The sequence below is a fragment of the Canis lupus genome, chromosome 18 (assembly GCF_048164855.1).
Source record: "Canis lupus baileyi chromosome 18, mCanLup2.hap1, whole genome shotgun sequence".
Lineage (NCBI taxonomy): Eukaryota > Metazoa > Chordata > Mammalia > Carnivora > Canidae > Canis > Canis lupus.
Window position 1 is genome coordinate 46,767,999 of NC_132855.1, and position 19,276 is coordinate 46,787,274.

The 19,276-nt window shown below is 38.8% G+C and overlaps 1 protein-coding gene across 29 annotated transcripts in view; it reads right to left on the reverse strand.

Moving 5' to 3' along the window:
- Window positions 1-223: 223 nt before the first annotated feature.
- ADAM22 (ADAM metallopeptidase domain 22) overlaps window positions 224-19,276 on the reverse strand; it is a 224,622-nt gene continuing 205,569 nt past the window's right edge. For 9 of the 29 annotated variants that reach the window (XM_072784305.1, XM_072784310.1, XM_072784314.1 and 6 more), the window contains 2 exons: window positions 10,146-10,269; window positions 224-6,798 (listed from right to left, as the gene is read on the reverse strand). In XM_072784305.1, coding sequence (XP_072640406.1) covers window positions 6,778-6,798; window positions 10,146-10,269 — 145 coding nt within the window. In that variant the 3' untranslated portion in view covers window positions 224-6,777. Of the gene's footprint in view, window positions 6,799-10,145; window positions 10,270-14,324; window positions 14,355-15,654; window positions 15,742-16,044; window positions 16,143-17,920; window positions 18,032-18,080; window positions 19,260-19,276 lie in introns of those variants that run through there. The other 20 variants (XM_072784293.1, XM_072784292.1, XM_072784304.1 and 17 more) reach the window with 7 other exon arrangements.

The following is a 19,276-nucleotide window of genomic DNA, read 5'->3' on the forward strand; positions in this document are numbered from 1 at the left end:
CCTGGGGAAATTGTTCAACAAAGTGAGTGGGCCATCCTGGGGAAATTGTTCAACAAAGTGAGTGGGCCATCCTTTACTAAAGGATCTCTGTGCTCCTCATCGTGTTGATGGCAGGCCTTCCAGGGCAGCATGAAGAGAAAACGGAGCCCCTAACAGCACTACCACGAAAGTTTCTTAAAGAGAAACTGATGGGGAGAAAAGCAGGATTAAACGGAGTCGGGCATCAAAATAACATAAAATCTTTTATTGAAAGTCACTTTATTGATGTTACAATGAGAGTAACATAGAAAACTTGTATCTTTTTAGCTTCAGAAGTGAATTACTAATAAAATTGTGCCAGAAATTTGAACAAGTTACAGTGACCTTTAAAAACAGTAAGACTTTGTTTACCTACAATATAAGAACAAGTTAGTAACTTGAACAGCCATCGAACACATCACGGTTGCTCAGGAAAGCAGTTGCCACATACATATCAGTTGGTGATTGCCAAAACCCAGTTATTTGTAAAATAGCTTAAGAACCTGAAGTGCAGAGGAGCAGAGAATATATTAAAATGAAGCCAATCTTAGGTATATACACAGGATTCCTTGGTTACCAAAAGTGAAATCATGCTGCTATGAACACTTCCCTACGAAGTGGCTTCCGCTGTTGATGGACATCACCCCATATAGATGAGGATTGTGGGAAACACTAGCGCAGACCTACCTTGGCTAACATATAGACTGCTATGTTTAGGTAAATGCTGTTTCTAAAAGAAGTTGTCTTTTTGGGATGCTAGATTGGAGAGGCATGTCTCTTCCAGCAGATTAAAAAAAGGACATACATGCTTAATTATCCTGAATAAACCTTTTGTTAAGCACTTTTGAAGTTAGTGTTTAAAAAAAAAGTTTTTACAAAACAAAGGTGTTGGGTCTTTTTTGCCCATTAAAAACACTGGCTATAGAATCACAGTTGGATATTGTGCTGGATTTGAAAAGAAAAGTGGGGTTTCTAATCAGGCAGTGATACACATGTGTAATTTAGCAAGAACTCTTGTATTATTACTGGATAAATTGTTAATTCATATCAGCACTTTCCGTAGTATGTTATCTAGTATAACTTAGCACCGCTTGTGTTTAAAGATTGGGGGCTATTCGCATTATTTTAGAACTTGGAACATTAAAACACAAAAATCCACCTCTGAAACTTTTTAACTTGAGAGGAAAATGTCCCTTCCTTCATAAATTCTTTGAAAACTTTATTGATGATTTTGTAAGTGCGTTATCTTAAGATCGCTAGTCTCATTGTATGCCTTTTTGTAAAAAAAAAAAAAAAAAAAAATACCCTACATTTTCTCTGGTTTTGATTTCAAGGATATCTAAAAACACAAAATAAGGATGCCCTGGAGCAAAAACCCTGCCAGCCTCTAAGCACCTCTCAGTAGGATACAGGTTTTATGAACAATGCAGCAGGGACACAGCAGGCAAGAATGACTGGCCCATTTGGGACTGGCCCAAGAAGTATTTACAGAGCCAACCACTCAGTAAAACTGCAGAGCAGATAGGTCTGTTGTTGGCCCTCTAGGAGCCCCTCTGCCTCCACCAGACTCCCAGTGACCACCTTCTGCATACCTGGCTTCTGAGTTCATGTGGGTCTCCATTCCACTCCTATGCCAGGGCTGAATGCCCTCTGATCTCCCAAGGGCTGCCTTCTATCTCCTCTCCATCCTGAAACACACCTGAGGACCAATATCTCAGTGATTACTAAAGTTGTATAATCACGCCCTGTTGCCAAAGGGAGAAAACTACAGGTGCCTTTCTCCCCGCTACTGGGTACTCCTATAGTTCTCCCCAGTGCCAATTTAGCCAAAAAAGGGGGGGCCAAAAAAGGGGATATTTACCTCCATGCCAGTGAAAGTTCCTACTCAGGAGAAAAGGGCTGACAAGCCACTGAAGGAGAGCAATTTGGGAACCCTACCCTTCCAGTAGGGTCTGGAAGTATCTCTCAAGCTCCATAGGGAGGATGCTTACTGTTCGTCAGGGCCTTGATATAAAAAACAAAAATACCAGGTGGGTTTTTGTTTTTGAATGTTTTGTTTTTCTACTTACAAAGTGAACCAGATGGTGCTCCATTTTGGGGACTGAATAAAAAGCCATGAATAAAATGTGAACAGAAATATTATGCCCTGATTTCTAAAGTCTAGCTGCAACTCTGCTCCACATATGCAGGTGTGGTGGGAAAGCTCCCCTCAGAATTAAAAGCACCTGCCCATAGAGCATATGCTATGAGCATGCATGGTTCCAGCAGGTATGTGCACACACACAGGCACATCCCTAACCCCCAGATGATGGGCTGCTGCCCCTTAACTGATCACAGGAGTGGTCTGGGCTCCTCACAATCTAACACACAAGGGAAGCTGCTGATGAAAGTCCTTAGTGCCCCCTTCCCAGAGGGAAAGCTGCTGCATCCAAAATCAGAGTAGTTTTATCCATTCAGAAAATAACTGAGGAGAAAAGCAAAAATCCCGAGGCTCAAATTAAGCTCTATTCCATAGAGATGCCTGCTTCTTATCTATCTAAGCTAGTAGGATGAGAAATTCACCTTGATTCCATTGAACAAAACAAAACCTTGGGTGACATTTTTAGAGAAAAACCTAAGAAGTGAAAGGAAAAATACCATCAGGACTCTGAAATGTAGACATTATGCCGCCAATGGGAGAGCATTTCTTGGAAAACTGATGGCAACTTACCCACTTGTAGGACGATATTTATAATACACTGTCCACGGGGGCGCCCTTGACAATGGTGTCCTAGTCAGGCTGTAGCCACACCCGGCTGGCCTCTCTTCATTCATGCAGCGCCACATCTGTTCCCCCTTCCCATGTTCTCTGCCAGTCACTTGGCATCCTCCCAATGAACTACCCTTCCTTTATGTTTAAGGAGAATAAAGTAAAATAGTCTTCTCTTTAGGTAAGGATTTATTATCATGTTGAATAACACAAGGAAATACTTAAAACACTAAATATATAAGTTAAAATAGAACTATGTGACAACAGGAAATGAAGAATGGATGAAATAAGCTTTTGAAACACGTAAAGAAGTGAATAAAAATACCGTATTTCCTTTGACCCACAGGTAACTATAAAAATAACAAAATCTTTAAAAAGCAGAAGGTTAAGTAGCCACAAGAGATCTGGAACAATGGACAGGATTAAATTATGCAAGTCTACAAGGGAATCAACAGATGAAAAAAAAAAAAAGAAATGTAAGGCTGTTATGAAATTCAAATATAAATAGTCCTTTTCTGGAAGTGCACAAAAGATCTAATTTTATCAGCAACTTCTTTTAGAAACCCTATCAGTCTTATGTTCAGAAATCTACACCAGACTGACCTTATTTTTAAAGACAATTTTAAAAGCCTTTTGAAAGCAAGGGGAAAAAGAGAAACTGTAGTATTACTTAATAAAGCACTTATCTCAAACTAAAAAGTATGTTTGGCATTTTAAACCTACATTTACTTTATCAGTCAAATTTTTTTAAGGACTAACACTGGGTTTCTCTAAAATATAGAGCAACTGCACTACATTGAACACTCTGACTATGCTGCACTGTTAGAGTTTATTCCTTTCCACAGATTGCATGTCACCCGGGGATCATTTTCTGGCTGGCAGACTCCAGAGGCAGATGCCACTTCCTGACTAAAGAAAGGGTCGGCTGGACACAGACCAGTCTGACCAGTCTATACCTTCAGGGGCTCCCTCTTACCCCCACCCCCTTGTTGGCATTCTTAATAAAGAGATTTAAATGTTTCCTTAAATCTGAGTTTGCTCTACTGCAATGTCTATGGACAATGGAACATCTCAGGCAGCGGGGATTGTCAATCTGAAGCTTTACGCATAGAACTTTAGAAAGAGAAGAAAAAAAGGCATACAATGGAACAGAAAGGCCAAATAACTGCTCCTCTCTGCTTAGCAGAATAGTCCTATATTGTCTAGGGGCTATCAAGATTAGTTGCATGATACAAACTGCTATGGTGACTTCAAAGTTTCTCTCCAATATAGATATTAAAAAAAATAATAATGCTGTGCTTGTGTTTCGTGCCATAGGTCCATCTTCCCTGGCTCAGTGGAAGAAAAGTCATAAGCATTCAGATTTAATACATCTAAATACCAACCATGACTACTCACATTTCTCAAAACTATCCATTGAGATTATGAACTTGTCAAAGAATTCTGCAAATGGCTGTAAGAATGTTCAAACATTCTTAGATACCCAGAAGAAAACATTAAAGCTACTATAAAATCATAGTCTCTCTGCAAATAAAACATATGCTTTTCATTTGGTTTCGTATGAAGGTTATTATCAAGGAGAATGACTATAAACACTCAGGTCATCCAAAAGACATGTAACAATGATTTTCACGTGGGATAATAATTTTATGTAAAAATAACTGAGAAAGTGAGGAAAGAGGGGTAAAGGGTATCTGTGGCAAGCAGCTCACCATTTGTGAATTCTTTCCAATGAGGGTTTGTGTAACCATAACTACGAAGCATATTTACACAAAGTACCTTACATTCAAATCTATAAACTCTTTTATAGTCAAAATAAACCTTGTAACATTAGCATTTTTATACACTCAATACCAGAAAACATTCAGTGCACATTAAAGTGATCTTGGTCAAAAGCCACTTTGTTTGCTACATTTTTAAATCTGTCTACTCTCCTGACCTTCACTTGAGCTGTGTGGCATGGTTACCCAACACTCACCCAAATCTTAATCTGATGGATCATTTTATTGTAGAATCGACTATCACATCACTTTCTATCATGAGAAAATGATGTTTACACTTTATAGCTTTGAATGATGAAATTGCTTTTCAAACATTTTTAAAAGACTTTCAGAAGAGAGGGCCATTACAGACGACGTAAATACATAAGAGTATAAAACACTGCCTCTAACATGGTCCTTCACTGTGGGCGTCTAACATGACTACACATGGAGATGAAATGGATTTTGACCATAAACACTACTGGGAGAGATCAAATTTAGAGGATATTTTTGAAATCTTATCTGCAGATTCCATTCCTCTCAAGAAAAAGGAGAGAAAATGAGGAAAATCAAAGCATCCGATTGAGCCCATCAATTTCTGAGTTTGCGAGAGTAGCCTCCCCAGTTTCTTTTAGAATGACAGAGCTGCATCAGAACAGCCCTCAAACTTTGGTTTTTAAGAAGGAGCTTTAACATAAATTTCTCACTTTTCTCTGTATTAAAAAAAAATAAGAATTCAAAACAACAGGTTCTCCTCCCTGCCAGCTGTTTGTGTAACGTTTCACAGCTGCCGCACACCTGTGGCTTTAGGTTTCTTCAAACCCTCTGTGGCCTGGTGAGGCTTCCCAGCCCAGCTGGTAGAACCCTCCACCATCTTGCTTCCACATCAGGGTAGAATGACCTGTTAGACTCACATCCTCCTGATGATAAGTATCCTTAATGAACAGTGTAAAGTTGGTTTTATTAAAACAAGTCATTCATTTTACAGGTAAGGGTGCCTAAAAAGTATTGTCAAAGAACAACAAAAAAATAACAAAAAGGCCACAAAGGGTTAGAGTCTTAGCAAGTTGGAAGCTAACAATGTATCAGCGGCCCATGGACTCGTGTGTCTTTGGTGCACTTGCTTCATTTCAGGATGTGCTACTGAGGGGCTCCCAGGCCTCCAGGGTGAAACTAGCAGTGCTCTGGTACTGAAAGCTGACAGCTGCTGGGGCAGGCACCTTAGCCCCCAGAAGGGACAAAGGGTAGCCTGGAGTTCCCAGGGAGCAGCCATCAGCATCTGAATGCCTGGAGGCAAGAGAGCAGTTGCAGGGACCAACTCCTGCTCCAGCAAGCTGTGGAGGCCCCAAGTTTGGCTGGGCATTTTGTTCCCTGGCTCAATTAATTACTCAATAAAACTCCCTCCAGACTGTGCACAGCTTAAAGGGGTATCACATGTTTTGGATGAATACCAATTATGGAGAGACACATTTATAGCATTGACCACTATATTTACAATGTCATCTGCTTATAATCTTTAAAGACCACTTGATGGATGGTGATGATGTGACTGTGACTGACTATTTTTAGGCATTTGGCAAAATACACTTGTGTGTAACAGCTGCTTTTTTTTATTTTAAAAATGTTTACATATGTACAATTGTCCTTGTATGCTGATATAAATATGAAAAGTAAAAAAACAAAACAAAAATAAGATACATGTTTAGAGTTAACACAAGGGATATTGGCCTCTCAAAGCTTTAAAGTCCTGCAGAAAAATCCTGTATGCCTTAGCCCTGCATGCTAGTTTCTATTATGGGATGTTGTTTCCTTAAATGTGGAAATTGCAATAAACAGAAGCTTCATGCACTAGCATTACTGTCTACAATGAGGATGTGCTTCAGAATGTCAGTTCTGAATCCACTATTACCCCTTAGGAAACTTGCTACATTTGGGTCATGTGAGTTAATTTTAGTGATATTTCTACATATATCTGTCATGCGGATTATCCATTAACATACCGGTACCTTTATTGTTCCATGTTTTAGTGTAACATTTCAGTAGTTCTTTTCATGGTTTGGTTAAATCCTAAGCCAATGACAAAAAGAAAATGGTATCCAGATGTGAGACTCGGCTTCCTCTCCTCTGTGTTATCTCAGAGGGTCTTTGTATTGTCTGAAGAGCAGATAGATTTGCAGTGATTCCGTGAGGCTGGGTTTCTATAAAAGTTGAAGTAAACAGTTTTGATGTATCACATGTAAACAGTTGATCTTAAATGGATGTCTCCCATAGCTGCACAAAGAAAAGCAAAATTGCACATTGTGAAAGCAAGAAACAGTCACATTCTGAGCTATGAAGATGAAAAAGAGTTGATGATTCCATCCATTCTTATGTGGTTGTGGAAGCACACACTCTCTTTTCAAGTCGAATGAATGGATAAATAAATGCTCTAATTTTTAGCTTTCTCTTTCCTCTAAATTTGTGTGTCAACCTTTTTAGCAACTGCCACCTTTTAATACAAAACCCCTCACACTAATTTAATGCTACTAAAAATTTTCAATAAATTAAATATTATGTCTCCAATGAAATAATTTAAAATACTATTTTAACCAGGATTCTGCTACAGCCCACTAAGAGCAGTGGTTCTCAACCCAGCTGCACATTTCAAAGATCTGGGGAGGCTTTAAAAATCCTACTACCTAGATAGCACACTAGATCAACTACATCAAAATCTCTGTGGGTGGGACTCAGGCGTCAGCCTGAGTTTAAAAGCCCTAGTTTAAAAGCCCTTCAAACAACTGCCATGTAGAGCCAACCCTGAGGAGTACCAACCTTGCGGAAGTGTGATTCCATCAATTCCACCATCACCCACTTAGAAATCTCTGCTGTGTGCCTACAACCAGGCCATCCACTCTCCAAATCCAACACTACCTCCTAGAAGATTGTCCTCTCTCAGGACATGAGAGTAGAATGATGCATCCGTGGCAGGATGTCAATTGTTTAATTCTCTCACCTCTTCCTTCTCCTTGCTCTGTCACCAGTCCTGCACACATTGGTACTATTCATATTTGCTTTCTACAATGTTCACTAATTGCTTTAATGCACTGTAAACAACTCTGGCATGATCAAATATGAATGCAACTCAGTTCACAATAGGATGGCCAATTAAAAAAAAAAAGGAAAAAGATCAAGCTGACAATGTATTGTTTCCAGGCAATATGATGTGGGTACACGTTTACAAACATGAACAAAGAAAGTCTAAGACCAGTGTGACTTAAGCTGCATCCAAATTCCATCCAAATTCCATTTTTACTAAAAATTTGGGGCAGGTCATTGTATACCTTATGAGTTTCTGGGAAAGAAAAAGCAGAAAGAGCTAAGTGTCTTATGGATGTTTCTACATAGGTTCCATTAATAGGTTCCTTGGAACCTTCATGGAAATCTTGTTCTGAATACCCATGTCAGCTACTCCACAAGGACTGTGGTAAAGCTGACTCTGTTCTCACCCTTTGGAGACTAAATCTCTCAATTGTAAGGATGTTTGTCTGTGAATGACATGTGTTGGTGGAGACTAGTGAAGATGAATTGGCTAAACAGGGGGTCCACAGGGTATCTGAGGGAAAGAAGATCCAGATCAATGCTCAGTTGATGGTACAGACTGTGGCCATTTCTAGATAGCCGTAATGGAGGAGTGCTCATAACAAGATCTGCTTGTTTGATTCTCCACGGCCCACAAAGACAGCCAGAGACAGGGGCTGCCTATTCTGGATTCCACTGTGTGTTCATGCGGATGTTCCATGGTGGATGGAACCATCTGATCTTTCACAGAACTGTCCCAGGAAAGAGGCTATGGGCCAGCCATTTCTTCTGGGGAGGTGACATTTTCATGGGCTTTATGTGGGATTATTAATAACCTACAGCCTGGCATGACAATAGCTGATAGAATGTCCCCAACTAGATGGAATGCCATTAGCCTTGGATTTCATTATGATTCACTCAAATCATGAACTGGATGCCTATTAACAATTATGTTTTTTAAGACCAGAAAGCTGAGTGCTGGGAATTTGAATTTTCTTTTTCCCTGCCATCTTTCACCATTACCCATAATCACATGGGAAGGTAATTTTTCATGTAATTGACAAAAACACCACTAACTGGTTTCAAGGTGTTTCTGATTACAGTAATATAATCTGTTTTAGCAAGTTGTGTTCTCTTATTGACTATGAGTTGATTGAGGTAAAATTTGAATGATCTGTTACCTTGAACCCCATTATATAAGTTCAGGATCAAATAAGCTCTGAAATATCTTCCAAACCAAAAATCCCAGAAACCCAAGACCCACTAGCAGATAAATCTGCACAGGCTTTTAAAGCTTTATTTTATTGCAAAGTATTTCCGAGAAGAACAACTTTACACTGTAAGTGACCACAACAGAGTTTAGATATCAATAAAAGTAATTATTCTTTGGTTGTATCTTTCACTTACACCTCTGAGGGCTGGCCTGCTGCTCTAAACTTGAGTATATCGCAAATTTCACATAATGGATGTGTTCTGGGAACACTGTGAGGCTCAGTAGATTCATAAAGTAAAAGAAGACTCAGTATTTAAGGAAACTTCCGGCACATCAGAAACTAATATAACACTGTATATAATATTATGCTGAATTTTCACTACATTAGACTCATAAAATACTTCAGTGAGAAAATAAAATAAAAGGAATTGGTTCTTCTATGTGAAAAACTAATGACAAACTAAAGAAAAGTAAGTATATAAATAAATAAAATTTCTGGTGAACCATATTTTAACATAAATAATCAGCTCTTCTGTGTTTTTAAATCTGGCTTTTTAAAATATAAAAGGTTGCTAAATTTTACCATACCCTTTGACATATATTTTTTAATATTAGTATCCAAACATGTATCCAAATTCCATCCTTGTATCCAAATTCCATCCTCATCTCCAAGATACTGGTCTAACTTTCTGTCACAGGTTCTGATTTCTAAAGTCTTATTGGGTGTTATTAGCCAGTAAAAAGCCTAAGTAAGCAAATTAGACATGGAAATGAGGCTACTTTTTTGAATCTCTGGCATTTTTGGCTATACTAAAAAACTGATAAAGCAAAATACATTCTCTGTTTCATTTACTTCAGACTGTAATATATTAGCTATAATGTATCATAAAAGATATAAACATATAGCAATGAATGATCAAATTATATCAAATTATCTCTAGCATTTATGAATGCAGTAGTTAAGCTCATTTGCAAATATAAATCTGAGCCCCCCAAATCCTCCATTTTTTAATGGAATACTGAAAATCTTCCATTTTTTTTATTTTTTGTAACCAAAAAAGGAAAAATGGCTCTCTCTTTTAAACTATGAATTAGGGCAGCCCCCGGTGTTAGAGCCGCCTTCACCCCAGAGCATGATCGTGGAGACCCGGGATCGAGTCCCACGTCAGGCTCCCTGCATGGAGCCTGCTTCTCCCTCTGCCTGTGTCTCTGCCTCTCTCTCTCTCTCTCTCTCTCTCTGTGTGTGTGTGTCTCTCATGAATAAATAAATAAAATCTTTAAAAAAATAAACTATGAATTAATAAATGATAATGATCAAGGCTGCTAGCTTATGGCAGTTTCCACCTACCCTGGCACTTTGTCGGTTCACTTTCTTTTCTTCATCAGGAAGTGGTGGCATTGGGTATGGGTATTTTCTGCTAGAGGCAATAGACCCAGTTGATGAAGAGGGAGACTTGGCAGGAGACAGAGTCCTGAGACGTTGAGAACACATGAAATAAATATTATGTGACTGCCTAACATCTTTTTCAAATATCTGAAAAGTGGGTTTAGAACAAACCCTTTGATTCCTATTTTCATAGGCCACTATTGCAAAGGTTTAAACTAGTGGGAGATTCTCTGTCCTTCCCAATCACTGGAATGCTGGAATCTTATCTTCCTAATGTCATAACTGAATGGACTGTTCAAACGTTAGCACACAGAATCAGACTCCTCAACTACAAAGCAAATGATGAAGTTCCCTATACAATAGATAAAAAGCTAAAATGGAGAAGGAATAAAATCATTCTAAGAGCTCATAATGGTCAATTAAGTGTACGACATATTAATATACTGCCTTATTTTTACCACTTCATGTAAAAAATGTTTTAATATAGTAATTCCAATTATATTTTAATATCTGAAAATATAATACAATTGATACATTAAGTTGCTGAGTCACACACCAGTTTACACAAAATTCATGCATTCAGAGGCCAGTGTGTTAGTTGTGAAAGAACAAAGGCAAATACAGGGGTTTTAATAATAAATTAGTAAACATGCAAGCAGTAAAGAGTGCAGAGTTCCAGCCAAACAAAGAGTCTGATGAGAACATACAAAAATGGTCTGATTAGTCCCTACAATCTGCATTTCCATACAGGGGAGGATTCTGTACCATAGAGGTAGATCTTGATGACTCATGTAGGGTACACTTATCATGTCATTAGGATGGCTACATTTTATTGACTGGAATGTTACTGAAACTAAAACAAAACACAATAAAACCTTTCCTTTTTAGGTAACATCTCCATCATGAAGATACTCCATATGAAAGATATGTGTAAGCTGTGGTGTATTACGCTGTTCTTGATTCTGCACATGTAGTGGTAATATTTGTGACAAAGCTGAGCTCACAAGAAGAGCCCACATCTGTTATCTCGTCCTCCAAGTAAAAAACAGAGCTGAAGAGTTTTTCACTCACACCTTATCAATGGGAAACAGACGTGCTAATTCAGCAATAACTACCCATTCACAAATGTTACCACAACATACCCATGACTGCTCAATTGCTGGGGCAGGGTGGCTGTGAGCCACATTGCCAAGGGGTTACTTCATAAATGGGCTTTTATTTCAGGGGGATGCAGCTCATCTGTTGGGAGTGAATGACAACCTGGGAACATTGGCAGCAGGGTGGCACTGGCCAGGGGCAGATCTACTACACTGCACATGCAACAGCATAAAGAGGTCTCTTTTTTCCCCCTTTGGTTTCCATACATATATTATGCTTCACTCTAGTTCTGTAATTTTCAAATCAGTTCCCATCTTATGGACACCAAATTCAAGCTAAATGTTGAAAATATTTTTTCCTATAAGCCCTGAGCTCCACATGAACATTCTTGTTCAATTTTAAGAATCAACAGTGGCTTAATTTGGTTTTAACCTATAACTCCTAACATTTCCTCTATTTTTGGAAAATGTCTAGGACCACTTCTTAGTGTGAACTGTTAGAATATTATATTTTTTGTGATAATGCTTTCTACTACAGAGCAGATAGGTCAAACTAAGAATATAAGTACTTCAAATCCTCCAAAGGCTATTAAAGCATATATACTACTGCATATGTTTCTAGTTAGAAATTAGGTAATTTTTAGTTTTAAGAAAACATTTCCAATATGACTGTGACCTTTAGGAAACAAATTCAGTATGTGTAGAATGAGGATAAACTTTTGTATTAGGTATTTAAATACATTTTTCTAAAACAAAGGACAGTAACCTGACTTCATAATTTTAGCTGAATCACTACTGGTAAGATGTCCAAGTTCAGGAAAGCTAGTCAGGTATATGAAAAAGAACTAAATCTTGTTTACTTTAGGGGATTATGCAAAATGAGTCTTTTCAATTTGCTACAGAGTGTACGTGTCCATAGCATAAACTATTGGCTTATAGCTTCCCGGAGACGTGCCAGCCATTCACTTGGCCATGAGTCCAAATGACCAGCTTTGCACACATACCAGGTCATCTAATGAGGGGTACTGAAAATCTGGTCTTTCCTCTAAATATTTTTCCATGGTGGAATCCAATAATGATTGAGAACAAAACCAGGAGATATTCTCCAGACACACCCCGCCCAAGAAACCTGCACATATACTACCTCTCACATGAATACCCCAGTTAGCTGACACTTTGGACTAACACTGAGGGGAACAGAAAAGCCAAGCAAGATGGTCTGAGTAGCAGCGAGGGACACTGGGTCCTGGAGGTTGGGTGGTGTGTGATAGCATAACAGGGATTATCTTGAGGGGATGTTCAGTACCAGAACAGGAATCAGAATAAGAGCAGAGAACAAGGTAGGGTAATTCATCTTAGGGAAATAACAAACTAAAATTTTGTCACAAATGTCTATGAGGAGACATTTCTCTAAAACTGCCTCCAGGCTCTTTTCTGACCCTGGCTACTGGCTATGTGCCTGCTAGTTCCAATCTGGCTTTCACTGAAAACTAGTCACTGGCCCAGCTCATTCACCTACAAAGTAATCTTTGAACAAATGTTATCCGTTGTCATTATAGCACTTTCAAAAACCATAATAAGCATAATAGGTACCATTTAAGGTTACACAACAGAAGTGTGCCTGTGTGTCAATGGATTGTGGGCTCTCTTGGGGCTACAAAGACTTGCTGGGCTGGCCTTTTGTAGACATGCCTGTAAGGTCAAACTCATCTCTGTTCTCCTCTCCAGAAGGGACTGAAACCAGGGCAGTCACACATGAGGGGCAGAGGTCCACCCTTATTCATGTATCAGTGTTCAGATGCAAATTTTATAGTAGCCTCATCCTGGAGGATTTATGAAGTGTCTCAGGAGTTATTGCATTTTCCATAAAATCAAGGAAGTGGGACTCAACAACCTGATGAAGAGAGTAATCAAATGCATAATACTCAAGAGTAAGGATACCTGTTGAGAGCTTATAAAAGCACTGTCACCAAAAGAACTGCCCCCAAGATCTAGGTGTGGGGAAACAATGCTCTTACACTGCTTGATGTGACTATATGCTGGCAATCATTTGAGCAACCACTGTCTGACACAGAACTGGCACTATCATCACTCAAAACCTTTTGGCATTTGCTTTTTCATAGTGTGGATATAATATTTTAAATAATGGGCTATATTTTGGACCAGTTTCCACAGTCACTAAGTCCCCACTGTATTTTGATAAGGATGCCACAAACCTCACACCACATGAGTGATTAATAAAATGGCCTTTGCCCTCATCAGTGGTTTTAGCAGGAGAGGTAATCCTGAACAACCTGGTGGCTGAGGAAGATTTGAACGGAAGCACAGTGTTGGCAAAGCATAAACCAAGCTGAGGATACACTCTGGGTCTCCTATGTAAGGACTGGTTTGGATGAAGGGTGGATGAAATTCTGTTGTGTGAGACTCACTGTGTTAAAAGCTCTGGGGTATCTTAATTATGACTTTCACAGAATTTGTGTGTTGGTTTTCAAGTCTTAACCAACATAACCCCCATTAATCCTAAAATGATAGTTACATTATAAACCTCCAGTGAATTATATGTAGCCTTTAAATACTAATATGGATTTTAATAATTAATTCTTAACGTGACTATCCACTGTGGGAACTGATCTCTCATATTAAAAGAGGAGATAAAGGAACCCTCTAAAATTGCCCTTGCAGCTTTGCACGTGCAACCAGGGGTGCTAAAGCATTTCCCCATCCAAATTGTGTTTAGTCATGCAGCTTCTGGGCAGACCTGGGTGCTGATTTTAAGAAATGTGAACTCTTCTCTAGGAGCCACATAAACTACTCAGCTGACCCAGGGAGGTGAAACAACTCTTCCGGGGTACCATTTCACAAATTATTGATGCAAAAATGCTAAGTCCATTTAGGTATAAAAGCCCTAGCCCATATGGGACCAAAGTCATTCTGTTTTGGTTCCATGGCTAATACAAATTACAATCTGCCCACAAGCCTAAGGAAAGGATAAATAGGACTGCGGGTGAGCCAAGATTCCAAATAACATTCAAAATAATCTTACCTGTCTTCCTGACGTTGGCCATCTTGAGAGCTACAGGTGAGGGTGGGATGTTTGAATGTGAGTGTATGTGTATGAGGTTCAGTGTGGGGAAGTGATAAAAGCAGAGGAACAGGGCAGGAGGGAAAGATGGGGTATAAAAGCAGGATATATTGTCGTGAGCAGGCAGGGTTATGCTTTCCTTGGGGTATATGCAAATGTATGGATCAAATTAAAATGCAAGTAGGTCTAATCATTTTCTCAAACTATACATGTCTAAACTAAATGGTACACTGGAAGAGAAAGTCCACCTTATATGGGTGCTGAGAGTTAAATACATATACATATTTTGATATCTGTTAAATGCTGACCCAAGTCATAGCAAAAAGTAATCTGAAAGCCTATTATTTTCAGAAGAGGTAGTAACTAAGTCCATATTTCTTCTTTACATTAGTTGTCCACAAAGTACTCTGGACATTTACCTCTAGGAAATCACTTTGATATTATTAAAGAGTGAAATAATGCCATTAAGAGCTCTTGGAAATTCTCTCTGACCTCTGAAGTTAGACTGAGCTACAGTGGATTGAGTAAATTCTAGTCTCTAAAATGTAGGGATACTTGGTCTGCTCTTTTGTGAATCAAGAACATGTTTTCTCTCTCCTTCCTGCTGTCTGAAGTGTTAGACAACCACCATCTTACTAGCATAAAAAAGCTCCTTGGATGTTTTGTTGAGAATCTGTAAAACACTTCTCAGCACAGCCTTTGTCTGGTGCTAAAAGCTTGTATTGAATAAATAAAACCTAAACTCATTCAATCCACTCTCTTGTGGTCAAGATTCTCTCAATAATTTTAAACTCCATTAAATCACTGTTTTTACTCGAAGTAAAATTCCACTACATTTCATTTGGTTTCTTTTCATGTTTTCCCTTAGGTTTTCATACGCACTATGCCCTTGTAAAGCAGTAAGTAGGAAAAATGCACTATAAAACTGCTAAATTCTAGAAATTGAATTGTTCAGGTTAATAGTGCTTCTTTATTAGTGGAAAGTATGTTTCATGCCCATAGAACACTACATAGCATAAAATGAAGAGAAAGCTACTAAAAAGCTCAAGATGGTGATGGGGACATGCACTAAAAGGCAACCCTTTCAAATGGCTTCATTTGAAACATTCAGAAAAGAACTAGACTTGCTCACGAAGCCAGAAACAGAGATCAAAAGGCAGCAAATAAACAAGGACCCTTTCCATCTATGGGAACTTGTATTGGGAGATACAAGATAGAGAGCCAGTCACACTACAGTATTTGTATGTGCTGGGAGAGTTTGAAAAGGATATAAAATTAATTTATAAAATACCTAAAGTATGGTCCTTCAGTGTTTTTATTCACATCTTCTACCCACTTAGCTACATTATAGTCTCTTTTGAACCATGGGTTTAAATACCTGCAGAAAGCAATGGAAGGAACAAAGAAAGCAGAACAAGATAGAAAATCTGAAAATACACAGCACAAGCTTAGCAAGGATGTTCTTCACCCTCCAAATGCAAGTGACTATGGCAAATAAACCAGGATGGATGCTGGGGGTTATGAGGCAGTCTGTACCATGACATGAGAATAAACTAAGCTACAACAAGGCTTGAGGCATTCTAGAATGTATTCAACATTTCACGGAAAGCCTTGCCAGTGGTTTCCCCAAGGGAATCAGAAGGTGTCTTCCATAGTACTGACAGAGGTCCCATTCACCCACCTCAAAGTGGCTTTTTCCAGGCCACCTCTCATTTGGTTCCTTGGTTTTCAAATGATAACGATGCTTTTTGAGAATATTCAGATGGCTGCAATTCCAACCTGGTGTTTGGGTATATAACACCCCAAGAAGAATTAAAAGGAGCAAAGTTCTCTTTCCAATATGAAAAAAAAAAAATAGACTTTATATGGCCCCTTGTTTCACTCCAGATAGCAGACCTTAAGCTGGAGTTAACAAGAGAAGTGCTCCAGTTGGCTCTATAAAGAGCAGCAAGGATCCTGCTCTTCTGATCCTGGAGCTCCAATATACATTATGCATGGGCCAAATAGGTTTCTGAGATCTTTAAGCTGGGTTCAGCAATTCAGTTGTAGCTGCAATATTCCTTCCTCCTTTTATGCACTCCAGACTAAAGTGTTCATGTTTCCATTAGGAAATGGACCTCAGAATTTGCCTTCTTAATGTCTGATCATGAATTATGTGAGTGACTGCCAGAGGATACTAATGACCTTAATTAGCACTTCCCTGATGGATCTGGCAAAGTCTCCATCGGAATTACTGCGCAAAGGAAAATTTAAAAGGTGGTATATTGAGAGTGCAAGTTGTTGATGTTGTTGTTTTTTCAGAGTTTCCCTTCATTTTAACCCAGGGAACCAAGCAAAGACACATCCCCTTTTAGCTCTCGTAAAATAAATAGATTCAACAAATCCAATATTGGAATAATTTGGAGGTTTTATGGGATTTTTTTTCTTTTAAAAAGTAACTTATAGAGATATAGAGAGAACGAAGATGTAAGGTCCATCAAACTCTGCAAGCTATTTGGAAAGAAACCATGGGAAAAATAAAATATGCTATTCGTTTGGGGTTAAACTTTGCTTCTTTCCACCATGTTTGGTTTCGGCTTCTAAATATATTTAAATCATGACTACATTTTCAGTTACATAAACAAAATTAGATTACCTTTTCCATAGCCCTTTCCCTCATTTTGAGCTATGGCCAATGTAATTCCCTCGAAAGAGAAGGGTCTGGTTGCTTTTTATGTCTGTAAGACCATTTTTGTTAAGACAGTGTCCCCTGAACAGGAACAACTCACACTACTGTTGCCTTTAGTCACAACCATTGCCAACTTGCACTTTTCACAGAGATAGCCAATTAAAACTTGCATAAAAATTTCCATTGAGACTTTGAACCAAAAGAAAAAGTCAAAAAGCAAGTGCAGCCACAGATGAAGGCTAGTGAATGCTCTGGCCTGGGGAATACTGTAGAAAAAGCCCATGCAGCTGTTATCAGGTGAAACATAGCCACACAGCAAACTGAGTCACCCACAGGCAGCTTCCAGGAGGAGACGTATGTTCCTTTCACTGACAATCTTAGAAGCTCAAAGGGCTGATGCCATGGCTGTTCCATGAAACCTACAGCTGCATGGCTTGGCTTGCACATGATGGACTTTTTCCTCCATTTCAAGGAGCATCTCAGAAGGCTGTGATCACTTCACTAGAGGTCACTGAAGAGAGCTCTCAATGGTTTTTCCTTCTGGGGATCTGCCCGTGAAAGTCTCTTCACAGCGGGCTTCCTAGCATCTCTAGGTGGTGGTGGCCGAAGTGATGGTTTTTTATCAAACTGCTATATACCTACCTATGTGGCTTGACGTGGCTTGTAGCGCAACATGCAAAAAAAATGCGTTAGACAGGGTAGGAGAGCTCTTTGTGTTCTCCAGGATGGAAAGGCAGAGGAAAAGTAGCTGGTGCTGGCTGGACCAGGACCATGTCCAAGCAGACGTAGGAGGTCAGTCAAAGATCAAATGACCCTGCTCTCAGCCAAGGAAGGGACTAGGAGGGAGATTAAGTGGCAGCCCAGAATGAAGGGGCAGGTGGAGACTGACCTGTGATCCAGACTCCCTGTCTGGGGGCTGTCAGAGCCCCCTGGGCTTATGCCTTGGGATGGGACTGTCTGGGCGAGGGAGTGCCCAGGCTCAGGTGCTTGGGGCTCCCTCCTGTAAAAACACAATATATAATACAAAGTCTAAGCCAAAACCTTTTTCACATCATGTACAACAGTGAGGAAGATGCAAAAACTTTGAGTGGAGAAACAATACAATAAACAAGGACATTTTATGTTCTTAATTAGCAGACTATGCATTTGTGGTGAATGATTTAATTCATGTCCTGATGTTTCATCATCCTTTGGGATGATGGGTACTGAAGGGGATGTTGAAATAATGGGCTCAATGATATCTTTTAATCTAAAAAATAAAAAAGATACATTTGTCTGTGGTCATTCTGCTTCTCTTATAGTCCCACAAATTATATTGTTATATCAGAAGCAAAAGGGGTTTTTTAGTGAATATGAAAGTATAAAAAAAGACTATCAACATAATTCCTGATATGCTATGTATTAGAATTATTTACAAGGAAAAAACATATATATGTATATAGTGCCCATATAATAAAGTATGTGAGAATAGTGGTCAACTTCACAGACTTGGTTCCATTTAATTAACATGAGTCCTGTAACCCAAATCTGAAAAGTCTGAAAAATCTGAGGGAGTCCTTAATACTTCTTCCTCACAAAGATGATTTCACTATGATGTCTTATTAAGTATTATAGTGTTATCTCACAAGCAAGAGATTCCTTAAGGGCTATCTGGTATTATAATTTTTATCACATGACATGAGTGGGAATTTTACAAAAAAGTTTTAAAAAGTAAGTGACCATGCTAGAATATACTGTATGAATCTTGCTAAACACCAAGTGTTGTTTGGGTCCTAAATATATAGCTTTAATATAATGTTGATTTGCTTTCACTCAGGAGTTTTCAAAGTCTTATTATAGGAAATACTGTTAAAATGCTAACCAGTACACAAAGGAAGTTCTGAAGAACATTTTGCAGTTTTATCTGTATTCTTGTGAGCAACTGAGATGAGCTAAGGAGCTCTTACCAGGTGACCTCATGCAAAACAAATCAAACAACATTCCAAGAGTTTATCCACAATGAGCCCTAAAGCATCCAAGCGCTTTGGGAATGTATAAGATAAACTCTAACAGATTAGTTATTTATGATGGAGTTCTATGATGCCATTCTGGACCATGCAATGGTATTACTTAAACCTATCTAGTGTTTCTAAAATAAAGTATCCTCTAGTAAACTTTGACAAGCCACTTACAAGACAATACCATCAGCAGGAAGGTCCAAATTTCAGGGCACTGTTTTTATTCCTGGACTGAAAAAGGCAGGGTA